We start from the raw sequence: 21614 nt of genomic DNA on the forward strand, positions 1-21614 counted from the left end.
CTTAGGAGGGTGGGTCCTTTCCTCCGCTCCTCCCCCCCGGGGAAGTTTCCTCCATTCCCCTTGTCCTGAGGCATTACCCACAGAGCCTTAATCATGCTATGACAAGCTAGTTAGTCAACACCTCCCCTCACCCCCATCACTGAGATCTGACTCTGCCCCATGCTGCTCAAACATGCACACTTAGTTTCCACCACTAGACGCTGAACATGTCACTCCCCCTGCCTGAAATGACCTTCTCCCCTACCTGTCCTTCAAGACTGAACTTTAAATGGCACCTCAATCCTTTCTGCTTCCACAAATGCAAAATGACCTCTTTCTTCCCAACTCTAAAAGTGAGTTAGTTTTACACCACTTACCGCTCTCTGCCTTAGGTCGGTTATTTGTGTATCTCTTTTTCCCACTGAATTATTAAGCATCCTGAGGGTAAAGCCTGTGTTTCTCTCATCTCTGAGTCATGCACAGTCCCTCGTAAAGGACAGATATATGGGCAACATTCACAGAAAGAAGCGAAGGGGCAGGGAAGGAAGGCACCTGGCTGGGAGGTATGATTTCAGATCCTGGAAGAAGCGTCCCCTAGCAAATCTCATCCATCTGGTCTGGGATGCTTGACAGTTTTGTTGAAGCCTAAGATCTGACACAGTTACAAAGGAAATCTTCAAGGGAGAGGAAACCCTTTTAATCCTTACTATTCACTTGGTGTCTAGTCGTAGATTACTGTGAATGAGATTCAAATTCTTTCTAGAAATCAGGTTTTGAAAGGGAGAGAAAAGAAGGAAGGATACAGTGCTTTCATTTGGGGCACCAAAGGAAAACGTATCCTGTTTCATGTGGTGGCTTACACTGTGAAGAGGTCAATATATTTGGACAGTGTCAAATCGGACGCCCCCAGTAATACACAACGCCTGGCACAGACCTTCAATGACCTACCTCTCCCTGGGAGAATGGACTCTTCCTTCCCACATTTGTCTCTCATTTCATCAGAGACTTTAAATTTTTGTGGACAGGATGCTAATGTCATTTGGGACCAAAAAAGTTATATCCAAAGCATATTCATTTATAAGGGAATAAAATACAGTATGGTTGACTTGAGTGATTTTTATAGGTCACTTTGAAAGGATTCACAAGAAATGTGGAACTAATCAGAGAAATATTGGGAATCAGTATTATTGTGCACTAAACTTGTACCCTCCAAATTGACATGCTGAAGTCCTAGCCCCCAGTTCCACAGAATGTGACTGTGTTGGAGACAGGGCCCATAAAGAGGTGATTAAAGTAAAATGAGGGCTTTCCTGGTGGCACAGTGGTTGAGAGTCCGCCTGCCGATGCAGGGGACACGGGTTCATGCCCCGGTCCGGGAAGATCCCACATGCCGCGGAGTGGCTAGGCCCGTGAGCCATGGCTGCTGAGCCTGTGCGTCCGGAGCCTGTGCTCCGAAACGGGAGAGGCCACAACAGTGAGAGGCCCGCATACCGCAAAAGAAAAAAAAAAAAAAAAGTAAAATGAGATCACATGGGTGGGGCCTAATCCAATCTGACCGGTGTCCTTATAAGAATAGGAGATTAAGACAGAGCTCTCTACACACACAGAGGAAAGACCACGTGAGAACACAGCAAGAAGGTGGCCATCGGCAAGCCAAGGAGAAAGGTCTTGGGAGAAACCAAACCTGCCCGCACCTTGATCTTGGACTTCCATCCTCCAAAACTGTGAGGCAATAAATGTGCGTTGTTTAAGCCACCTAGTTTGGTATTTTGTTATGGCAGCCTGAGCTAACTAGTATGAGCACAAAGCCACAGATGCTAGAAATAAAGAAAATTAGGCTCAAAATGAAAGTATTTCAATAAAATCTCTCCTCATCTCTTGTGACTGCCAAGCAGTATATCACTCTGAGGAGCTTGTGGGAAGAGGGGCCATCGCTTCGATGAACAGTAAGTGACAGTGGTGACTCATCGACAATGCAGGCCCTGCCCCAAGTGAGGACAGAGAACTTATCTCCAAGGATCCCTGACAAGATGTTTAGTCACTTAGAAATTGTTAATCTAACCACTGAAACAAGAATGACAGCAAAATTACTAGGAGCCCAAAACACACACCACATTATGGCCACTGCTATTATTGATATAAAAGAACCAAGGCTCTCATAGCACATATAATTTGAAAAATATGATTTCTCTGGAATTTGCAAAATAACCAGTCTCAGTTTTCTTGAATGACCATTAAATGTAGAATTTTTATAGACACCACTAAGATTAAGTATCCTAATGGGCCTTTAAATTATGTTGATAATAGTACCTAATCTGTGCTAAAAGAAGCCTACAAGTTATTCTTCTAACAAACCACCTGGCTTGCTCTGTGCTAAAAGCACATCATGGCCCCAATGACATGGAGTCTCTTGCGTCATGTCTTATCAAGTTTCCTCAATTTTGTGACTGCAGCATTTTTCCCTACAAGACTTAAGTTTTCCGTCATTTGCTTGTGTGGCCTTTGGCAACTTGCAGGTGTTTGTTTAGAAAGGAGAGGCATTTTCCAAGATGACACAATAACCCGATGTTCTAAATCCTGGGAGCTTGACTGCTGCCTATTTCTAGGACACTTTATGTGATTGGCCATTACCCACTCTCTCTATCCCCAGTGCTGCCACTGCTGCCCGTGACTTTGCCATTTAAGGCTGCTGAGCGCTTTCCCCAAAGAGTAGCCCAAGCCAAAGAAGGGCTGTGAGGTTCATCAGCATTACTGTGTTACTTGTTGGTACCTTGGGAAATGGGTCACCTGGGAGTTGAAATTAAGAACTGAAGAGAGGCTGGTAATTCGTTCATACCCTTATGAATGCCTGCTGTGAAAGCAGCATCTGACCCCTTACCCGTGGATTATGATCATCCATGCCATCAAAGCAGATTGAAGGGCGTCTATGGATTGGCCAGCTCCATCTTTATCCATACATTTGACAAAAATACAGATGATTTCAATTATATCTATTCAGTGAGGGATTTTAAGGCATTACGCGTTCAGATTTTAACTCAACTAATAGCTTTAGAGCATCACTATTCAATATGAATATATGCAAGCCACAGTTGTCATTTAAAATGTTCTAATTGCCACATATAAAATGTAAGCTGTAACAGCTAAAATTAATTTTAATAATATATTTTCTTGGGTATGTATACATTGGGTTATAATGTATCCAAAATATAATCATTTCAACATGTAGCCAATATTTTAAAAACCTTAATGATATATTTTACCTTCACTTTTTTGTATAAGTCCTCTAAATCTGATGTGTTTTCACAGTCCATCTCAATTGGATGCTAAATTTGATTCAGAAATGCTTGGTCTCAATTTAGATTTCATAGAATTGACAGTTGAAAAAGTGGATTCATTCACACACCCATGTTGTTCCAAACCATGACTGTATTATTAGATTTTCAATTTAAATTTAGATTATATTAAAATTAAACTTCAGCTCATAACTATTTGGAGACTGATAATTATGATTGGGCATATGCCTAGCAGTGGTGGAAAATAAAGTTTAAAAAGGTAGCTTGGGGCAGTTCTGCTGACAGCCTCAAACAGCAAGCCAAAGAGATTGTTCTAAATGGGGGAAAAAGTTTCTGGTGAGGAGGGATGTAAGCTGTGTTTGGGGGAAGATTCACTTAGCATTGATGTAGATGATGGATGGAAAGGGTGACAGCTTGGTGGCTAAAAGAGCAACTAGCTACTGCACTAGTCCAAGCAAAATATAATGAAAAAGTGGGGGAGGTGCTAGGAAAGGAAAGAAAATTATAAATTTACATAAGGATATCAGGTAATGTGGGCAGGAAATCAAAGAAAGGGAGGAGTCAGAGAGCTCTGTAACAACTAAAATAAAGAAGTAAAGAGGAAGGGCTGGAGGGAGAAAAGTTATTTCTAACGTATTTGCATATAAATGTTTAAAAAAAAGATTGGAATATATGTACATATGGGCCGGTGGTGGGAGGAGATCTTTGGGCAAACATGAAAAGAAATAAAAATCTATTTATAGAATTGTCAAATTAGCAGAATGGGCAACTTTCTTAGAAATAATGTATACTATTCCAACAGTTGGGAGGGTCTGAGTAAATTAAATTATGGTACCACTTATTAGAAAGCTATGCAGCTGTTAAAAATCATTGCTCTTGAATTATATCAAGGGATATGGGAAATTGCTTAAGATATATTTTTAAATGAAAACCTTAAGTTTGGATAATAAGATTCCATTTTTTTTAAAGGATATACATTTACATAATGTATAGCACAGAAAATGTGTGGAAGGACACATACCAGACATAGATTATCTCTGCAGAGTAAGACTGAAAGGGACAAGAGCTTTTATGTTTTATACTTTGGTGGTGCTTGAACTTGCTACAGAGAACATATCATTTTTATTTTTGAAAAGGGAGACCAGAAAAATGACTGAAAGGATTTCTATCAAAAAATTATCTCTGGGTCATTTTTATTTTCTTATTACAACCTTTTTATATTTCAATATGTAATACTTCTATAATCAGAAAAAAGTCATAAAAGAAATAATCTATAATACCAATGACACAATCAATTTTAAGTCTGTTTGCAAAGTCAAAGTTTATAGAGTTGGGTGTTTCTTTAAAGAGGTTTGGATCCAATTTCTTTTACTTCTTTGGGGCTCATGCTCACTTTTATAGCTGCTGAAGCTATTTCCACATTAAAAAAAAATGATTTCCATTCATGTGGGCAAAAAGGAAAATGGAGGCCAACCCCAAGGCAAGCCTTCCTGAGAGAAGACAAAAAGCCTCTGTAACCTGTAGAATGAAAACTTCACCAGTAGAACGTGACTCTTTTGTCGTGAATGACTTCAATTGCTGGTGAACAGAAATTTTCAATGAGAACAAAGAGCATCAGAACGATTTCAGTGCTCTGGTTGTCATTCCAGGCCAAACACACCAGTAACTTTATATTATAATGATGGGGACAAAGAACAAGGTGTTCCATTCACTGTGAGGCTCCTGCAACAAGAGGGCGCAGAGTCTTTCACTGAAGTGGAAATGAGAAGGAACTCTCAAGGAAAGCGAAAAGGGCTGCGAGCAGGTAAATCACCATCAACCGCATAAATAATGGCAGAAAATGGGTGAAGAGATGAAAAGACGCCGTCTGATCATTCACCAATGGAAAGATGTGCACTAAATCAGGGTCTTTTCTGTCTGACGCTGTTGTTTTTACCGAACAGTTAAGCACCCAAGGAAATACCAGTTGGGTCTTAAATACAATTTATAGCCGGGTTGGCCTCATTGCACCTGGCTGTGTTTTGACAGCAGGTTTCGTCAGTTTATAGCGGAGATTCTTGTCTATGCTATAAGCTGTCACTAATGCAGCTAGACCTTTGGAAAAAACATACCGCTCAGAGGCAAATCTCTCCCTTCCACGCACCCCTCCCCCTTTTAATGAAAAGCAAAAGCCTCCTGCTGGTGGCAAAGCCTCTTCTTCTTCAGGGGAAATTAGAGCCTCCTGGGAGCAAGCGGGTCAGCCCCAGTGCTGCAGCCCGAGTGGGGTGCGCCTGCTTCTGGGCACCCGATTAAGGACTCTTTCTTTTCTCTTCCCTCGGGGCTAACTGCTGAACACAGTGGCCTTGTTGTTCTGGGCCAGGAAATGTGGGATTCTGCTCTTTGAGCTCCCAACTCTTCCCAGCTTCCAGGCCCTGCTAAGAATGTCTGGGAGCCTTGCAACAGCCTGGCCTAGGAACACAAGACAGACGGCTTCGGGGGATACCCAGCCCTCACCTCAGCCCCATCGGAAACAAGAAGAGCAAGGCTTGGCTATTTAGGATCAGACAAACCTTAACTTTGTTTCCCGGGATTTTTGTACTCAGCTAGTGGCCTGGTTTGGAAGCCACTGACGTAGAAATCACAGGAGCTCATTATAATGTACACAAGTTGAAAGCACCGCCTCCCAGGACCAGGTGCTGCCTTATTCCACCCATTTTGTTTTGCGCATTTATTCTTCTTCATTCCCAGAAGGACTGGGCCAAACAAATAAGTTTTAACAGGTGACATGCATTCCTGAACCGAAGGCAATGCGTCCTTTTTAGGAATGAGCTCATGGTGGCTGGTGGCCGACATTTCCCCCCGTGTGGTAGAACAGGACAAAGATGTGAGTAGAGGGATGAAAAGGTAATGGAGAACAGCCCCTTCTGTTCCTTAATTTCATGGTTCACAGACCTTCATTGACATTCAGACACTCCCAAGGGGAAGCTCATATAACCGGTCATGAAACCAGAAACGAGCAGGCTAACAGCGCTGCTTGCCTGGGCCCGGGGCAGAGTTTCTCACCACCTTGGGGGTCCACTCCCAGACGCTAGGGCCCACTATGATGGGTCTGCAGCTGCTCCGGGGGCCAGCCCAGGCTGGGAGAGTTGCAGGCCTACAGGGTCCTTTGACCAGCCGCATCCAGGATGCCACCCTCGGACTTCTCAGGGCCCAGGCTCTAGCTAGGGGCGGCCCTCAGGGCTGCCCTTCAGGCTCCGCGAAGCACAAGACCCGGGGAGCGCGGAAGGAAGAGAAGGCTCCAGGCCGGTGATCTCCATGCGGCGAGGGATGCCTGGGAACCGTCTCTCCCTCAGAGTTGCCCATGGGCTGAAAGGGAGGGAGAGAAGGAAAGCTGGAGGGGTGGGTCCCGGTCCCTAAGACAGAGAAATGAATCTAAACTGCTCCCTCAGATGAGAAGAGCAGCCTGAGGTACAGATGCACAGCCAGAGGAGGAAGTCGAGGGCAGCCGCACAGGGGTGATGACGGAGAAACTACGGGTACGCCCGGTCAGAGGAACGCGGCAGGCAAGCAAGCTCACGCGTATGTGGCCGCATCCAAACAGCAGAGCTCGAGGCCCGATGGCAGCATTGACCTGCTGCCGGGTGACGCCGCCCAAAGTATACGCCACGCTCTGCAAGACCTCATTGAACACTCAGTTCAGGGTCAACCAGAATGTCCACCTACAGCACCACGGTCACTAGAGGCAGAGGCCTGAGGCACACATCACCATGCAGGCCTAAAAGGGTGGGAGACCATCATTTTCCTGACTTAGGGATATTCCAACTCAGCAAGGGGGTTACTTTTGTAAGTATATACAAATAAATCATTGTCATGATTGACACACTAAGTGACAAGCCTTACTGTCCTCCACAGACTCTCGGGAAGCAGTTCTCTTAAGCACACCTGTGGTATTCCGGAACTCTCCAGCCAGTCTCGGAAGATGTTTTCAACAGACAACCCAAGCCTTTAAAAATAAAACAACAACAACAAAAAGTAAAGGACTGAAAAAGTTACAGAGCACGTATTACACAGAATGGTTCTAGCTATTCGGGCACGTCACCGCATCAATCTTCCAGAGAAATCGGGAGAAAGAGCAATGCTGTCGCAGGTTCAAGTGAGGAGGGGGACCCGGTCACGTTCAGTACAGCTCCTCTCCAGTCAAAGAGAGTGCACACGATGAGATCTAAGAATCAAAGGCACACCACAATAGGTGCTTTTAACGTCTTGAGAGGGACTTCTTGGCTGGGAGTGCCCATACAGGGAGGATAGGGCATGTTCATGGGACACAGCAGGCATGAGTGCTTCCTGGAAAGAGGTGGAGTAAAGTGAAATCTGAATACTACAGCACTTAGTGCACCAAAATGAAATTCCAACTTTAGAGTGACCACGGGCTACAGCAAGCAAAAATGATACAAATCATTATTGGAGCCCTGAGAGGCTCACAGCCATGGAGCACACATGGCTTCTGCTGCTTGTTTTCAAGCAGGCCTTCATTCTGCTTTATTGGAAATATTATGATGGCTTGTTACGTCTGATCCAAAGGAAGCTGAAATCTTTTGGTTTCATGCTCTGCTGATTTAAATACTCCTTAAATGTACTAAGTATCCAATATTTTTAGGGTCAACAGACTGTCTTCCTGAAGTTTAAGCAATTCCTCCCTGGCTTCTAGATAATTCCTGCTCATGCCTGGCCTCTCTAACCACAGAGGCCTTCCTGGAGCCTCTCCCAGGCTGTGTGTGTCATACCCACCATGCTCCCTGTCCTCTGTGGCACAGCATCCATCACAGTTTGTGAGTGCAATTTATTTGGTTACTTGACTTTTAACTGTCTCCTCACTGGATCAAAGCTCTCTGAGACCAGGGTCCTAGTCTGTTTTACTCACTTCTCTAAACCTAGCACTTAAAACAGTTCTTGGCATAAGAGAGGATCCCCATGGATATTTTTTATTTGCATGAATGAAAACACATTTCATTGTTGACTCAATAAAAATTAGTCCTTTTTAAGTTAATAATCACCTTTCCCAGTAGGATATTCCCAAGTTGTTAAGCTCTGTATTTTTAAAAAATTTTATATACTGTATTACATATATGTAATATTCCCTCCTCCCTCCCTTTGGAATTGTAAAGAAGTTGTGGAAAGATACAATGCTGTCTGCATTAGTTAAGGTGCTGAAGGCCAAGTGCTCCCCTCACACCTGTGCTGGTTGGGCTTTGGGCTGGACCACAGTGAGAAGGGAGGGAGGGAAGGAGGGGGCTGGGCTTGGGGAATAGGAGGCTGACTGAGACTGTCCCTTCCTTTTCTTCTCCACTGAGAAGCAAGTCACCTGTGTGCCTCTGTCTTCCCTGCCCAGGGCAAAAGCAAAGATTGCCGAAGGAGGCAACTGTTGCTATTTCAAAACAGAGAAAATACAAAGAGGGAAAGAAACTGGTTTGGATTCATTTTCAAGAAGATGCCCACCTGTGGGACGACCAGGCAGGGAAGAGGCCAGAAGTGAATAAGGGGAAGGTGACCACCTCCCTAGGCTGTTTGTCCAGTTCCCAGGTCAGCGGAATTACTGGCTGTGCCTCTATGAAAGGCCAGGTGCCACCATCCCTGGGCTTTTCCCCACTATTTCTTGTCATCTAACACCACCACTCTCAGTGCAGATGGCCAAGTCCCCTCTGTAGGCTGTGAGAGTGTGGAAGTGTGTGAGTGTGCTCACGTGCGTGCATGCGTGCGTGCCCTCAGATGTCTGTGAGTGTGTGTGCACATGCACGTGGGCCGGGGATGGGGGCGACTAGAAGAGAGGAGGCATCTCTCAGAGCACCTTAAATCAAGATCATTATTCTTTCTTGGGCTTGATTTATTTGCTTGGCCATAGAAAGAGGTGCTGGAAATGCCCTCAACTGGCATGACTGATCTGCTAGGATGAGGAAAGTGGGGCAGAAGGGCCACTTAGAGAAGTGCCCAAGGAGACTTGAGGTTGTTTTATTTTCTAGTGACATTTGTGAGGCTGGAAGATAAGACAAATCTTGTAATTTCCATTGAAGACAATGCTCAGTGGAAGGCCTGTTCTTGTTTGGAACGAATGCAAACCTTCTGCACCTTGCCTGGCACCCAGGTGGGCAGTTCATTTGGTGGGGTAGAGTTGCTGCCCCAGGGCTTGAGCAGCTGTGGAGGCCCTGCTGGCACTCTTAAGTTGTTTGCCCTGATTTAGAAGCAAGGGTCCATTTTCTTCCCTGTCCTTCCTTCATTGGTGCTTCTATCTAAGCAGCTCATTCATCTACTTCCTTTCCAGCCAAAGAGAGACACTCCCGTGTCCAGGGCCCTGGGGCCAAAAGCTCCTGTCACCCATCCTTCAGGTGATACCCAAGAAGGCAGCAGCAAGTGTCTGACTCGGAACTGAGCTTCATTGTGCTGTGGATTCTAGGAAAATGGGCATTCTTAAACCTGCCACAACTTAAGACGGAGACTTTAGAAAGGATTTAGAAAAAAAGCAGTAGTGATGATCAAAGGGGTAAGCACATTGGACCCACAGGGGAGGTCAAGGGAACTGGGATTAAATATCCTGAAGAAGAGAAGTCTGGGGAGTGACTTCAGAGCCATTTTCAAGCGATTTTACAAAAGATGGTGAACAGCTGTTGTGCGTGCCCATGGAGGAGTGAGTAAGAGGACAGGGACATAAATTTCCTTCAGGGAATTTTAGCTTAAAGACACTTCCTTAGCGGTGGCATGGCGGGGGGATGGCATGGAGGAGGGCGGGGGCTGGGGAGTTCAGTCCCAGAATGCTGCTAACTGAGGTTCAAGTCTTCACCAGAGAAGACTGAGAACAGGCAAAAGCTTCTCTATGTGGCAAACATTTGGTGGATGCCTATCAGGCACGAGGTTCTGTACAAGACCAATATTCTTATCCCCATCTTAGAGATGAGCAAATAAAGGTCCAAGAGACTAAGGGCCTCATGCAGGGCCTCCTAGATGGTGCTTGAAGAGCTGGGATTCAAACTTGTGTTGCCTGGCTGCAAAGCCCTCGTCTTTCTTTCTGCGTTTAATTCAGGAAATTAATCCACAATACATTGGTTCATGATTTATGAGGCAGACGAGCCTGCAGGAGGAGAAGGCCTGCGCTGGCTCTCACCAACGCTGACTTCTTGTTCACATCTCTCCTGCTGAAGGTAACCTGGCCGCTGCTGCGGCTGCCCTGTGTGTCTGTCCCTCAATTACAGTTCCAGAGAGATAGGGAGACTCTTGGGAGGGGCAGAAGCATGAGGACAGGAGAGTTCATTGTTTAGCTGCATCCAGGAGCAAAAGACACTCTCCTGTGAATGAAGAGAACCTGTGTTTCCAGATCACTTTCCCCTGGAAAGGTTCAATACATCTTAAAACCATTATCACTTCATTCCTCATAATATCCTCGTGAAGTGGGTGTCAATTGTTGTGTGGCTTTTTAGCAGGTAGAGAAACTGCAGTATAAGAAGACTGGCCAAAGTCAGCCCAGGCTAAAGAAAAGATCTCAGTTTCTAGACTCCCAGTATCAGCACAGACATCAAACTGCACTGATGCCTGTTTACAGATTCCTAACGTGGAATGAGATGTTAAACTATGAGAGGAAGATCAAAGCACTAACTCCATCTGCCAGAAACAATTTTTTAAGGTAGTATAAGCAGCCTTACCTCCCAAGGAAATTATGGGAGACTGTTTGAAAATGCTGAACTTTCAGGAAAGAAATGGGCTGTACGTTTTATGAAAAAAAATGTACATAATTTTTGCTGTTTTGATCATAATTACTGAGATGACAGTACAGGTGAATTTTTAGTTCTGAACTTCGATATACAGCAGTGGTAAAGCTGAAAGCTGACTTTTTCAAATCAAGACACTCAGAGTCAAAGCCAACGGTGAATTTTTCCCCTCTGAGATCATGTGGCTTAAATAATCACAACAGACAAGCAGAAGCATTTCCACTTCGCTGGGATCCAGAACTTACAGGAAATTACTCTTCTGCATGTCTGATCACTATGGAAATTGATTTTATACAGATAGCTAAAAGTACACAGACCCACGACTGCACGCCCTCCATCTCTGTGCTAGTGAGCGGTACTTCTGCCTCATTACTGAGACCTCCTGGGTATTTGGAACAGCAGGTTGTTTTACCCTCTGGCTGGAGAGTTCCCTTGCTGTACGCCTACGTCCTGAAAGGCAACTCTGAGTTTTAGGAGTGGGTCTCCAGACCCCGTGAGCTCTAAATGTGGTCACGTGTAGTTAATGCTGCAACGGAGAGAATATGCTGGCCATCCTGCACGATGCTGGCTAGAAAAATAATCTGTGTTTAAGGCTGTGAAAGTGACCGGTTGCTCCTCTCTTCATAATATTACAGTACATAGAAACAGACCCAGGCCTGCGAGAAAACAGTATTGCGTGTGGTGTATTGCTTCTTCAGTTGATTTCTGGGGTGGAGTGACAAGGATGGGGAAGTGACGATTAACCATATCTGCTGCTTGTGCCTATCAGCTTGCTGCTGATCAGAAGAAAGGTCTTTATCACTCTTGGCTCTGTCTTCGGCCTCTTGAGATTCTAAAGATCACATTCTATCTGCGCCTCTAAAGGAAAGCACAAGGCCCGGTTATGTTCCCAGGAACTGAGAGAAGATGGAAAGAATTTGGGAAGTACAGTTCTAGGTGGATGAAGGCTTTAGGAGCTTCCACGCTCAGGGTCTGAAACAGAAAATGCTCTTGTTCTGGAATGCAACTTACATTCTGTATGGGTTTTTAAATTTTAGTAATTTACGTTTATAAGTTCCCTCCCTATGTGGGGGGATACAAATAGTGTATGCCCCAAAGCTTTGCACATGGTTACTTCTTTTCTTGATCAGAGCAAGTCGTTTGTGCTTGGGTAGATAATGAACATCGCTGAGGTAACAGTTACAAACGAGTACTCCCGAGCTTCGTGGGGGAGGAAAAGTACTGAATTAAAACAAACACATGAATGTGCACACACAAACAACAATAACTGATGAGCAAAGAGAGAACCCGCAGCTGTTGATAGCGCTGGAATATCAGGTGGGCAAGGCATGTTGGATAAGGTGCTGTTCTACCAGGGCAGACAGGCACCCAGGATTTGTTTGAATCTCCTTCTAAGCACTTCTAGCTTTTTCTTTCCTTGGTCTCATCAGCATTTAAACCGAAACCTCACACTGAAGATGTGTCTAAAACATGACTCCTCATCTCCGCTCTTCCACTGCAAATACCCTCCCTTCCTTCCCTCCGCCCCATACTGATTCCTGAGACCAAACAACTACCAGCTGGATTTCCAGGGCTTCTACACTCAGCGTGTAACTAAGTGGCCAAGAGAGAAAGGTCAGGTCATGCTGGACTCCTCTTTTCAGCTTTCACAACCAATCAACCAAGTCTTAACTGTGGCACCTCTGGAATATTCCTGAGATCTGTTCATACTCTCAAAGCCCACTGCCACCATTCCACCCACGGCTCCAGCTCTGGATCTCTTGAGTGAACTACTGTACCGGTCTCGAATTGGTCTCCTGACGTCTAGTTCTCCCCACCCCCATCTATCTTCCATGCTGCCTCCCCCGAGTATCTTTCCAACCTGCTGACGGCACTTCCCTACCTAAAACCTTCAGTAGTACCTCTGGCCTGAAGGCTCGAGGCTAGGACTGCTGAACTGTATTTCCATGCACCCAGGACTCTGAAGCTCACCAGAGAACCTCCTACCCTGAGTCATGACATGTGTCATGTACATCTTCGTCTTCAGAAGTTGACCAGGAGCTCCCTGAGGGCTAGGCCTAGAATTGATTCCTTTCTGTTACCTAGTGTCCAGCCTAAAATCTGGTAAGGGAGGATGCTCAGTAGGGAATGCTAAAATTAATCGAAGCAAGAGAACAACGGAAATGCAGTATGACACAGACGTGCCAGCCCCAGGACCCTAACTGGCTGGTCTAAAGTGAAAAACTTTGTCCTGTTCAGAACAGCTCACGTGCTTAACAGATGTGCCTGAGGATCAGTTTGCAATGGAGCCAAAGGTTGGAAGCTCCAGGGGTAGGTGTGGGGCCTTTGGAGACCTGGATAAAATTGGTACAACATGCTGCACAGGCAAAAGGGTGAACAGTCTGCTTTAATAGCTGAATTAGATTCTGAGATTAGTTGGCAGGAGAGAAGATGTTTCAGTTTCAAAATATATTCTAGTATACTTGCTGAAATACATTCATTGTAGCAATGAAATCTCCTTAACTCTTCAGGAGAATTTTAAAAAGAAGCTTAAGCCTGCTAGCCAAAAAGTGATCCTAATTGGGTGAGGCATCCTCTCAAGGGTGAAGGTTGGTGGTCGGTGGTCACCATTCAATGGAGATGCTGCTCTTAACTTCCACAATCACAACAAAAGTCTCTTTGTGGGTCCACAAAAAATATTCGCAATGATAAAATCCAGGTCCCCCAGAGCCAGAGGGCTTGGGGCCATCCAAATGAACTCCATAACCTTATTAGGAAGAGGATGAAGAGAAAGAAGACCTCCAAAACTAAAAATGCACTTTGTTGCTTCTACGAAAATTGCTGTATTTGTGTCCTGAGAAGTTCTTCTTAAAGAATGCATAGTCGTCATTCAGAAACAGACTTTGGTAACAGCCTAAGGAGGTAATATACAATTTCTATTCATTTTCTTTTTCCTTTTTCCGTATTAGTTCCTAAGGAAACTGCTCCATTCTATTAGAGGACCTGAAAAGTTATTTCAGGGCAAGTACAAAAGAAAAGTTCTCACAGATAAACTGTTGTTCTTGACCTTAGGAATAATGGCCACATCTGATGTGATTTTTTTTTTTTTTTTTTTGCGGTACGCGGGCCTCTCACTGTTGTGGCCTCTCCCGTTGTGGAGCACAGGCTCCGGACGCGCAGGCTCAGTGGCCGTGGCTCACGGGCCCAGCTGCTCCATGGCACGTGGGATCTTCCCGGACCGGGGCACGAACCCGTGTCCCCTGCATCGGCAGGCGGACTCTCAACCACTGCACCACCAGGGAAGCCCTGATGTGATTTTTTACATGAAGAAAACCCATATGTTTACTTTAAAAAAAGGATGGTAAATCTGAAACATTTCAGACATTCCAAAACAAGCCACCCTAACTCTTAGAACTTTTCTGCCCTCCATTCTTTTCCACAGCAGCTGAGGCCACAGAGTGTCCTTGGCTTGCCTCCTCTAACATTTTCAGGGCTCCTGACTCTGGGGCTCCCCCGCTGCGTGTGCTGGCTCCCAGAATCCACACTCCCAATATTTCTAGACCTAGCTGATCATCCCAGGACTCCTGCTGTCTGCGGAGGTCCCTCCTCTATTGAGAGAGGAAGATTAAACTTTCTAGGTTGCAAATTGCAAAACAATGGCAGAGCCATTTTTAACATTAAAAATAAAACTGGGCTCCAATAAAGATGTTAAAATAAATAAAAATAAATAAACAAACAAACAAACAAATAAATAAATAAAACTGGGCCCTTAATTCCTAAATCGGTCCTCACCTTCTTTCTTCTGGGATGCTCTCCAACAGCATTTGAAGGAAATCCTGGAATAAGAAAAAGGCAAATCATTAAAGATGTCCATCAGTAAATAACCCTGCCCAGAGTCATGCCAGGGACTGAGTGTTCCCAGCTGCTGACAGCTCACCTGCTAGGGAAGGTAGGCCGATACTGAATTATTAGGCTATATACTCAATTTATTAATTTACCAGGGCTTCAATCCAATCAGTTACAACCACAAACAAATTGAAAAAAGTAACGTTTGTTATTTTGATCTAACCCAACAGTTTATTTCATTTCATGTTTAACTATGTTCAAAAGGCTGGCCAGAGCATAAATGCACTATCCCTCTGTACTTAACCATGCTCTACTCTTTGTGAGCTTTCCCTGGATATCCTATTACACACTGAATAATCTCAACTCTGGGAGGCTAGTAACCAACAGCTTTTTTGCATTGCTCTATAGACAATAAAGACGAAAATCAAGACAATTAATATCCCAGTGGAGGAACAAAGATGTCACAATTCCAGAAATAGTTCACGGGCCCTTGCCTCCATCTGCAGCCTCTTCTGGCGCCACTGTGCAAGTCCTCAACTGTTTGACATTTAAGATGTTTGAAGAATAGATTTTTTTTTTAATCTAAAGGCATGACTTACACACAAACCCATTGTATCCTTTACTATGGAAAATTTCAAACACATTCAAAAGTAGTAAAAAAGCATAATTACCTTCACGTACCCATTATCCCACAGCCAATCTGCCCCATCCACTTACCTACCTCCTGTATTATTTAGAAGTTAATCGCAAACATTACATAATTTCACCAGTCAATGTTTCAGTAAATATCTCTAAAAGATAAGGCATCTTTTAAAACATAACCACAATACCAGAAGACCTAAAAAATATTCACACACGAATGTTCAAAATCACATTTATATTTAATTTGCATCTTGTGTGTTGTGACCAACCTTTTTACCCTATCTAACTCTGGAATTTTGATTTGGTCTCAACTAGGTTTGTCAGATAAAATATAGGATGCTCAGTTAAACTGGGGGCATATTTACACTAAAAAGTTATTTGTTCTTTATCTGTTATGGGGGTTGTACATTTTTATTTGCTAAATGGGTAAGTCTACTGTCAACCCTCCCTCATCTGAAGGTTTGATAAGATACATTTTGGATAAATACAGAACACGAAACAAACAAGAACAATGTTTAACTTTCTAGAGGCTTGATATTGAGCAATAAATAAGACCTATACATGAAGGTTTTCTTTCAATAAATTGAAAATAACCCTTCAAACTGGTCCTTTAAAGAGGGCACATGTGTAGGCCCAGATGACCAAATATGAGACTGCTGAATGAGCATCCCTCCAGACTGAAACGCCCACCCCAATCTAGTCTGCAGATCCAGGGTCAGCACAGGGCTCTGATGAGATCCATTTAACTCAGAGCGTGAGGTGCCAGCAGCAGTGCAGACTGTCATATTACAAACAGATGGAATTACACAGGAATAGAAATCTGCAAACAATTTGTATGACAAGGGTGTTCTTTTACTATCATGGCATTAAGCACAGCCATCACTACACTGGTGAAGCCAGCCATCACTTCCTATGTATTTATGGGTGGCTAGGTCCATTTCTTCCAGAGGCAAAAATCTTCCTATTAAGAGCAGTAGTGAAAGATTTATTTCTTGCAACCTCTGTTCTTCTAAGACTCTACTTGCCTATTGCTGCTTCACCCAAAATAAACAATACAAATACAACAAAACTAATATTAAAAACATGTATCAGTCCATGCACCCCAATGTTCATAGCAGCACTATTTACAATAGCCAAGATATGGAAGCGACCTAAGTGACCATCGACAGATGGATAAAGTATTACTCAGCCATAAAAAAGAATAAAATAATGCCATTTGCAGCAGCATGGATGGACCTAGAGATTGTCATACTAAGTGAAGTAAGTCATACAGAGACAAATATCATATGATATCACTTACATGTGGAATCTAAAAAAATAATACAAATGAAATTATTTATAAAACAGAAACAGACTCACAGACACAGAAAACAAACTTATGGTTACCAAAGGGGAAGGGGGGAGGAATAAATTAGGAGTGGGATTATCAGATACATACTACTATGTTACACACGACTATATATAAAATAGATAAACAACAAGGTCCTACTATATGGCACAGGGAACTATATTCAATATCTTGTAGTAATTTATGATGGAAGAGAATTTGAAAAAGAATATCTGAATCACTTTGCAGTACACACCAGAAACTAATACAACATTGTAAATAAACCATACTTCAATTAAAAAAAAAAAACATGTATCAGTCAAAATGGAAGGGGACAACCCCAAACAGAATAATGCACCTGCAGTGGGTATATTGAGAAAAAATATCCAAGGAAACAAAAGCAATATTTAGAATGCAAAGAAGTATTTTTGACTGAGGTTCTTAGAGTCATTATTTTTATTATTTAAAAAATTATTTTGTAAAAAAAAAGTTGAATTAGAAATTAATTTTTCATAATCTATTATTAGATTACTTTGCAGATATTTCATTGGTTTAATGACAGAATTCTTGCTTCTTAAAAATCCAAGTACTATAATTATAATTTCTTATAATTTTGCTTCATTATCTCCTTATAGTCCATATCAACTTATCCCACATTTATCCAGTAATTTATGCCCAATTATGTGGGGGGAAAATTACATTAACTCAATGGCAAGGGGGAGAATTTAATTGCATGAGAAGCAGGAAATCCAGAGTTAACCTTAATTCTGCCCTTTTGCATTTTCCAATTACAATTGGATCTTTCTTTACAAAACTGCAGGGCGCAATGTTTCAGATTTTGTGTGAATACAAGAAAACTGCAGGAAGTCCCCAAGAAACCCTGCTTCATTTTTTAAGAAAGATAACTGTCCCACTCCTTAGCAGGTGGCTATCTGTCTCTTCCTGTCTCAGAGCTGAGACCTGCAGGCCACACAGCAGCTAGCTGAAGGCTGCCAACCAATGCTGAGGATGATGGGTCTAAGGGATCACCCGAGGTCACAAAAAACCAATACCTCAAGCATCTCTAAGACACGATGCCTGTATTTCCACAGGCTATGGGAATGTTTGTCTACAGTGCTAGACATTCTTCTTTGTCCTATGCTCCATCCAATCCAAGAAGACATTTGGTCTCATCCAGGCAGTCTTTGTATCATCAGTGGAATCAACTCAACTGGCCCTTTGTATTCCTTTCATAGACATAATCTTAACCACAAAATGCTAGTTTTCCTGATTCTAGTCATAAATTGGCATATACTCCTGGAGTGGATTCATCAAAGAAGCCTTTCCCCATTCTCCACAACAGAATGTTATAAAAAGAAAGATGTCTCTTATGATTATTCCATCCCTTACCACCTCTTTTCAATTTTCATCTGTCTTCACTCTTCCCTTCAGCATGTTGGCACTTCTATAAAAACAACTTACAAATATCAATTGGACAAAGAGGGTTTTCTTTCAAGGCTGATTCTAGGATCACTGACAGGATCTAAGACACTGACTTGATCTAGGATCACTGACAAAGTCAGCTAGCAACAAATACTAGGGGTCCCAGTTTCTCACCACTAGAGTATGCCTGAAAAAACATTAAAGCCAAAGACAAAAACAACAACAACAACAACAATCCTGCTGTTTTGACAGTGGGTCGGGGTGAAATTTTATCTGGATCCCTGACAGTTGTTACAAGCCCACACTCTAGTCGAAAAACACATTCCTTGGGAATTTTTTTTTCATTTCTTAATCTCCTAATAATCTATATACTAATCAGGTCAGTCCCAGACAGTTTATTTTGATTATCACCTAACAACACTAAATTAAGTGTTACAATTAAAAAAAACTACACCGATTTTGGCACATGACGAATTTGGTAATTATTTTTTAGTCCTGGTGAAAGTATTCAACAAAAAGCAGGCGGATGTAGATTCTACTGGATAAACTGACACTGGCTTGATAATTACAAAGGACTAGGGATTTCTGTCAGACATTTTATGAGTGATTACTATGGTCATAGGGAAGGGGGAGGTAGGAGAGGCAAAACAAATAATCAAATTGTTGAAATAAGGACAGTGTTGGCAGCATAAGAACTGAAAAGGAATGAAATGGTCAGGAATAAGTCATTGTTAAGCTCAAGAGAGCAATTTTACTTGGGAGGTAGAAAGATGATAATTCTGAAATACTGGGCAGATGGGGTATTCAGAAAGGAAAGGATTCAAAAATAAATTGGAAAAAGAAGAAACTGAGGAACTTCTGAGTAAAGAAACTGAATCATGGTCTTCCTCATCAATAACTAACTAGCAATATAAACAAAAACACAATCCATTAAAAAAAGTCAGCAAAAACTTCACCAGCAGCATCCAAACAAGGAAAGAATACAGCTTGTGGCATAAACTTCAAAGAGACAACTAAAGAAGAAACATAAGATTCCAACACAGCCTCCAACCCTCCCTCTGTACCACCCCCTCCCTCATGCTTAGCAGGAGTGGTACTGGTGAATTGCCCAAACCCCACAAATTCTCACAAATACCCACACACTTGGAAAGAAACAGGAATATCTTTATTTTTCCTCTCTTTTTGACTGTGAAGGGACTGAAAAATGTTTGCTCAAGTGAGATGAGCAAAATCTGGGAAATAAACAACTGAGGATGACACTCTCATGAACTGTATAGGTTCTAGGGCTCCGAGCTGAATTGGAAGAACAATATTAATTGAGAGAGTACCTGCAATGGAAAAACGTGGCACCCAAATTAGGTGAAGAGAGTCTTGGCTGGGGACCTTTAACAGAATTTCAAGAGTTAGTGGAGCCAAATTCTTACAACAAAGGCTGTACACAGCTCCAGAGGAGCTCTTCCCCTCCACCTTCTCCATGCATAATATCCAAACTTCAAACCGTAGCTCAGAGGGGAAGAAAAACACTCCTAAGACAAGTTGCAAAAGAAATCAAGGATAACGTTCCAATACATATGAGAATAAACAGAAGGTCAGGACAGTGCAACTCATGCTGAGAGTGAGCCAGAAAAAAAGTATGGCAACTATGCAAACTAATACAACAAAAACCCACAAAAACAGAGAGACAGAAACAAGAAGCATAGCAGAAAAGACAAAGAATCCAGTCTTGAAGAAAACATAATCCAAGGCACAGAAGAAAATTCTCCATGAATGCTTTATTAAAAGATTAAAAGAAAATAATAAGAACATAAATTCAGTAAAATGAAAGCTCAGACAAGATGACAAAACAACTAAATGAGAGGAAGAGATTTCAAAGCAAAGGGAATAAATTAGGGACCAAAATAATACCACTATACAAGCATTAATAAAACAGAAACATCAAGGAAAAGAATAGCTATTAAAGAAAAAAATTAATAATTTTATAATAATAACATTATAATAAAAAGTAATATTGCTTGAGATAAACATATACTATAAAGAACAAAAAGACAAAAGCGACTAGAAAATAACAAGTACGGAGGACAAAGATGACATAACATACATATAACCAGTAACCTTGAAATTCAGAATCCTGCAAGGGAAAAAAAAAATGAATGTGTTCAAACATACAATTAAGACAATTTTACTGAAAGAAGGAAGAATAGATTCTGAGTCTAAAAATGCACAGTGTTTTCCAGGAAAAAAAACTGATGCAGACTCATGGACACCAAGCCACTTTTGATTAAATTACTAAACATAACTGGTAAAGAATTCTTCTGTCATCTGAGTGGTATAAAGAGAAAAAAACAGACTGACTTCGAAAGTTTCAACAGCAGTATTTAATGCCAGAAGGCAGCTGAGCAATAGCCACAAAGTTCCGAGGAAATGAAAGCATGACCCAAGAATATTATACCCAGACAGTCTGTAATTCAAATATAAAGGCAACAGGCAAACATTCTCAAGCAGCTTGAACATCAATTTGCTAACAAAATTTAGCCAAAGAAGAGTTGAATCAAAATAAAGCATTCATGAATACAGAAGCGTGGTAAAATGACTGTTAGTGAATACCGAAATCCTTTACATACAGAGCTAGGACTATGCAATGTGAAAATTATATTGTAGTAACAGCACACACTATAAATGATATAAACCTCTTAACTATGTAAAAATATTAATTAAGAACAATCTAGAATTGGGGGAAAGGTAGTTGAAGTACATAACTACTGGTTTCCTCATCTTTTACATAAGAGAAAAAACTGATGCTTTCTAAAATAAGATATATATCTAAAGAGAAAAAAACTAACAATTTCAATCTCTTCAAGATTTTCTGTGATTGAAGAATCTTTTAGGAAATGATCTCTCTTATATTTATCTGAAGTTCAAGAAAGTCTTTTATATTCACCTTAGTTTCTTTTTCATGTGTTAAATCCAAGTAAAATAAAATTTAAAACATTTCATTAAAAAGCACATATAATATAATCATATTTTTAGAAAATTATTTCTAAATATGTCTTTGTACCTATACATGTGTGTACAATCATACACAAACACACATACATATGTACTATATACCCATATACACATAGATATGTGTATACATATCATATATAATATATAGAAAGAGAGAAAGAAACGGAGTGCAATTTCTAGAATGATGTTCACCTATATTAATTATAGGTAATCATGGATGGTGAGATTTTGAATGATATTTTACATTCTTCTTTGTACTTTTCTGTACTGATTACTACATTTTTTTATAATGAGTATGTGTCAGTCGAAAAAGTAATAATTTCCAAACTTACTATGGGACTGGCAGAAGGACGACTGGATATTCACATGCAAAAGAATGAAGCTGAA

At 41.9% G+C, this 21614-nt stretch overlaps 1 protein-coding gene across 1 annotated transcript in view; it reads right to left on the reverse strand.

Annotated features, from left to right (window-relative positions):
* Positions 1 to 21614, reverse strand: part of AOPEP (aminopeptidase O (putative)) — a gene marked incomplete at its 5' end in the record, with an annotated part of 325752 nt that overhangs the window by 101108 nt on the left and 203030 nt on the right. The window contains 2 exon segments of the mRNA XM_079705801.1: positions 7194 to 7254; positions 14777 to 14820. Of these exon segments, the coding sequence (XP_079561927.1) occupies positions 7194 to 7254; positions 14777 to 14820 (105 nt within the window).

This window comes from Hyperoodon ampullatus (assembly GCF_949752795.1).
Source record: "Hyperoodon ampullatus genome assembly, chromosome: 6".
Lineage (NCBI taxonomy): Eukaryota > Metazoa > Chordata > Mammalia > Artiodactyla > Ziphiidae > Hyperoodon > Hyperoodon ampullatus.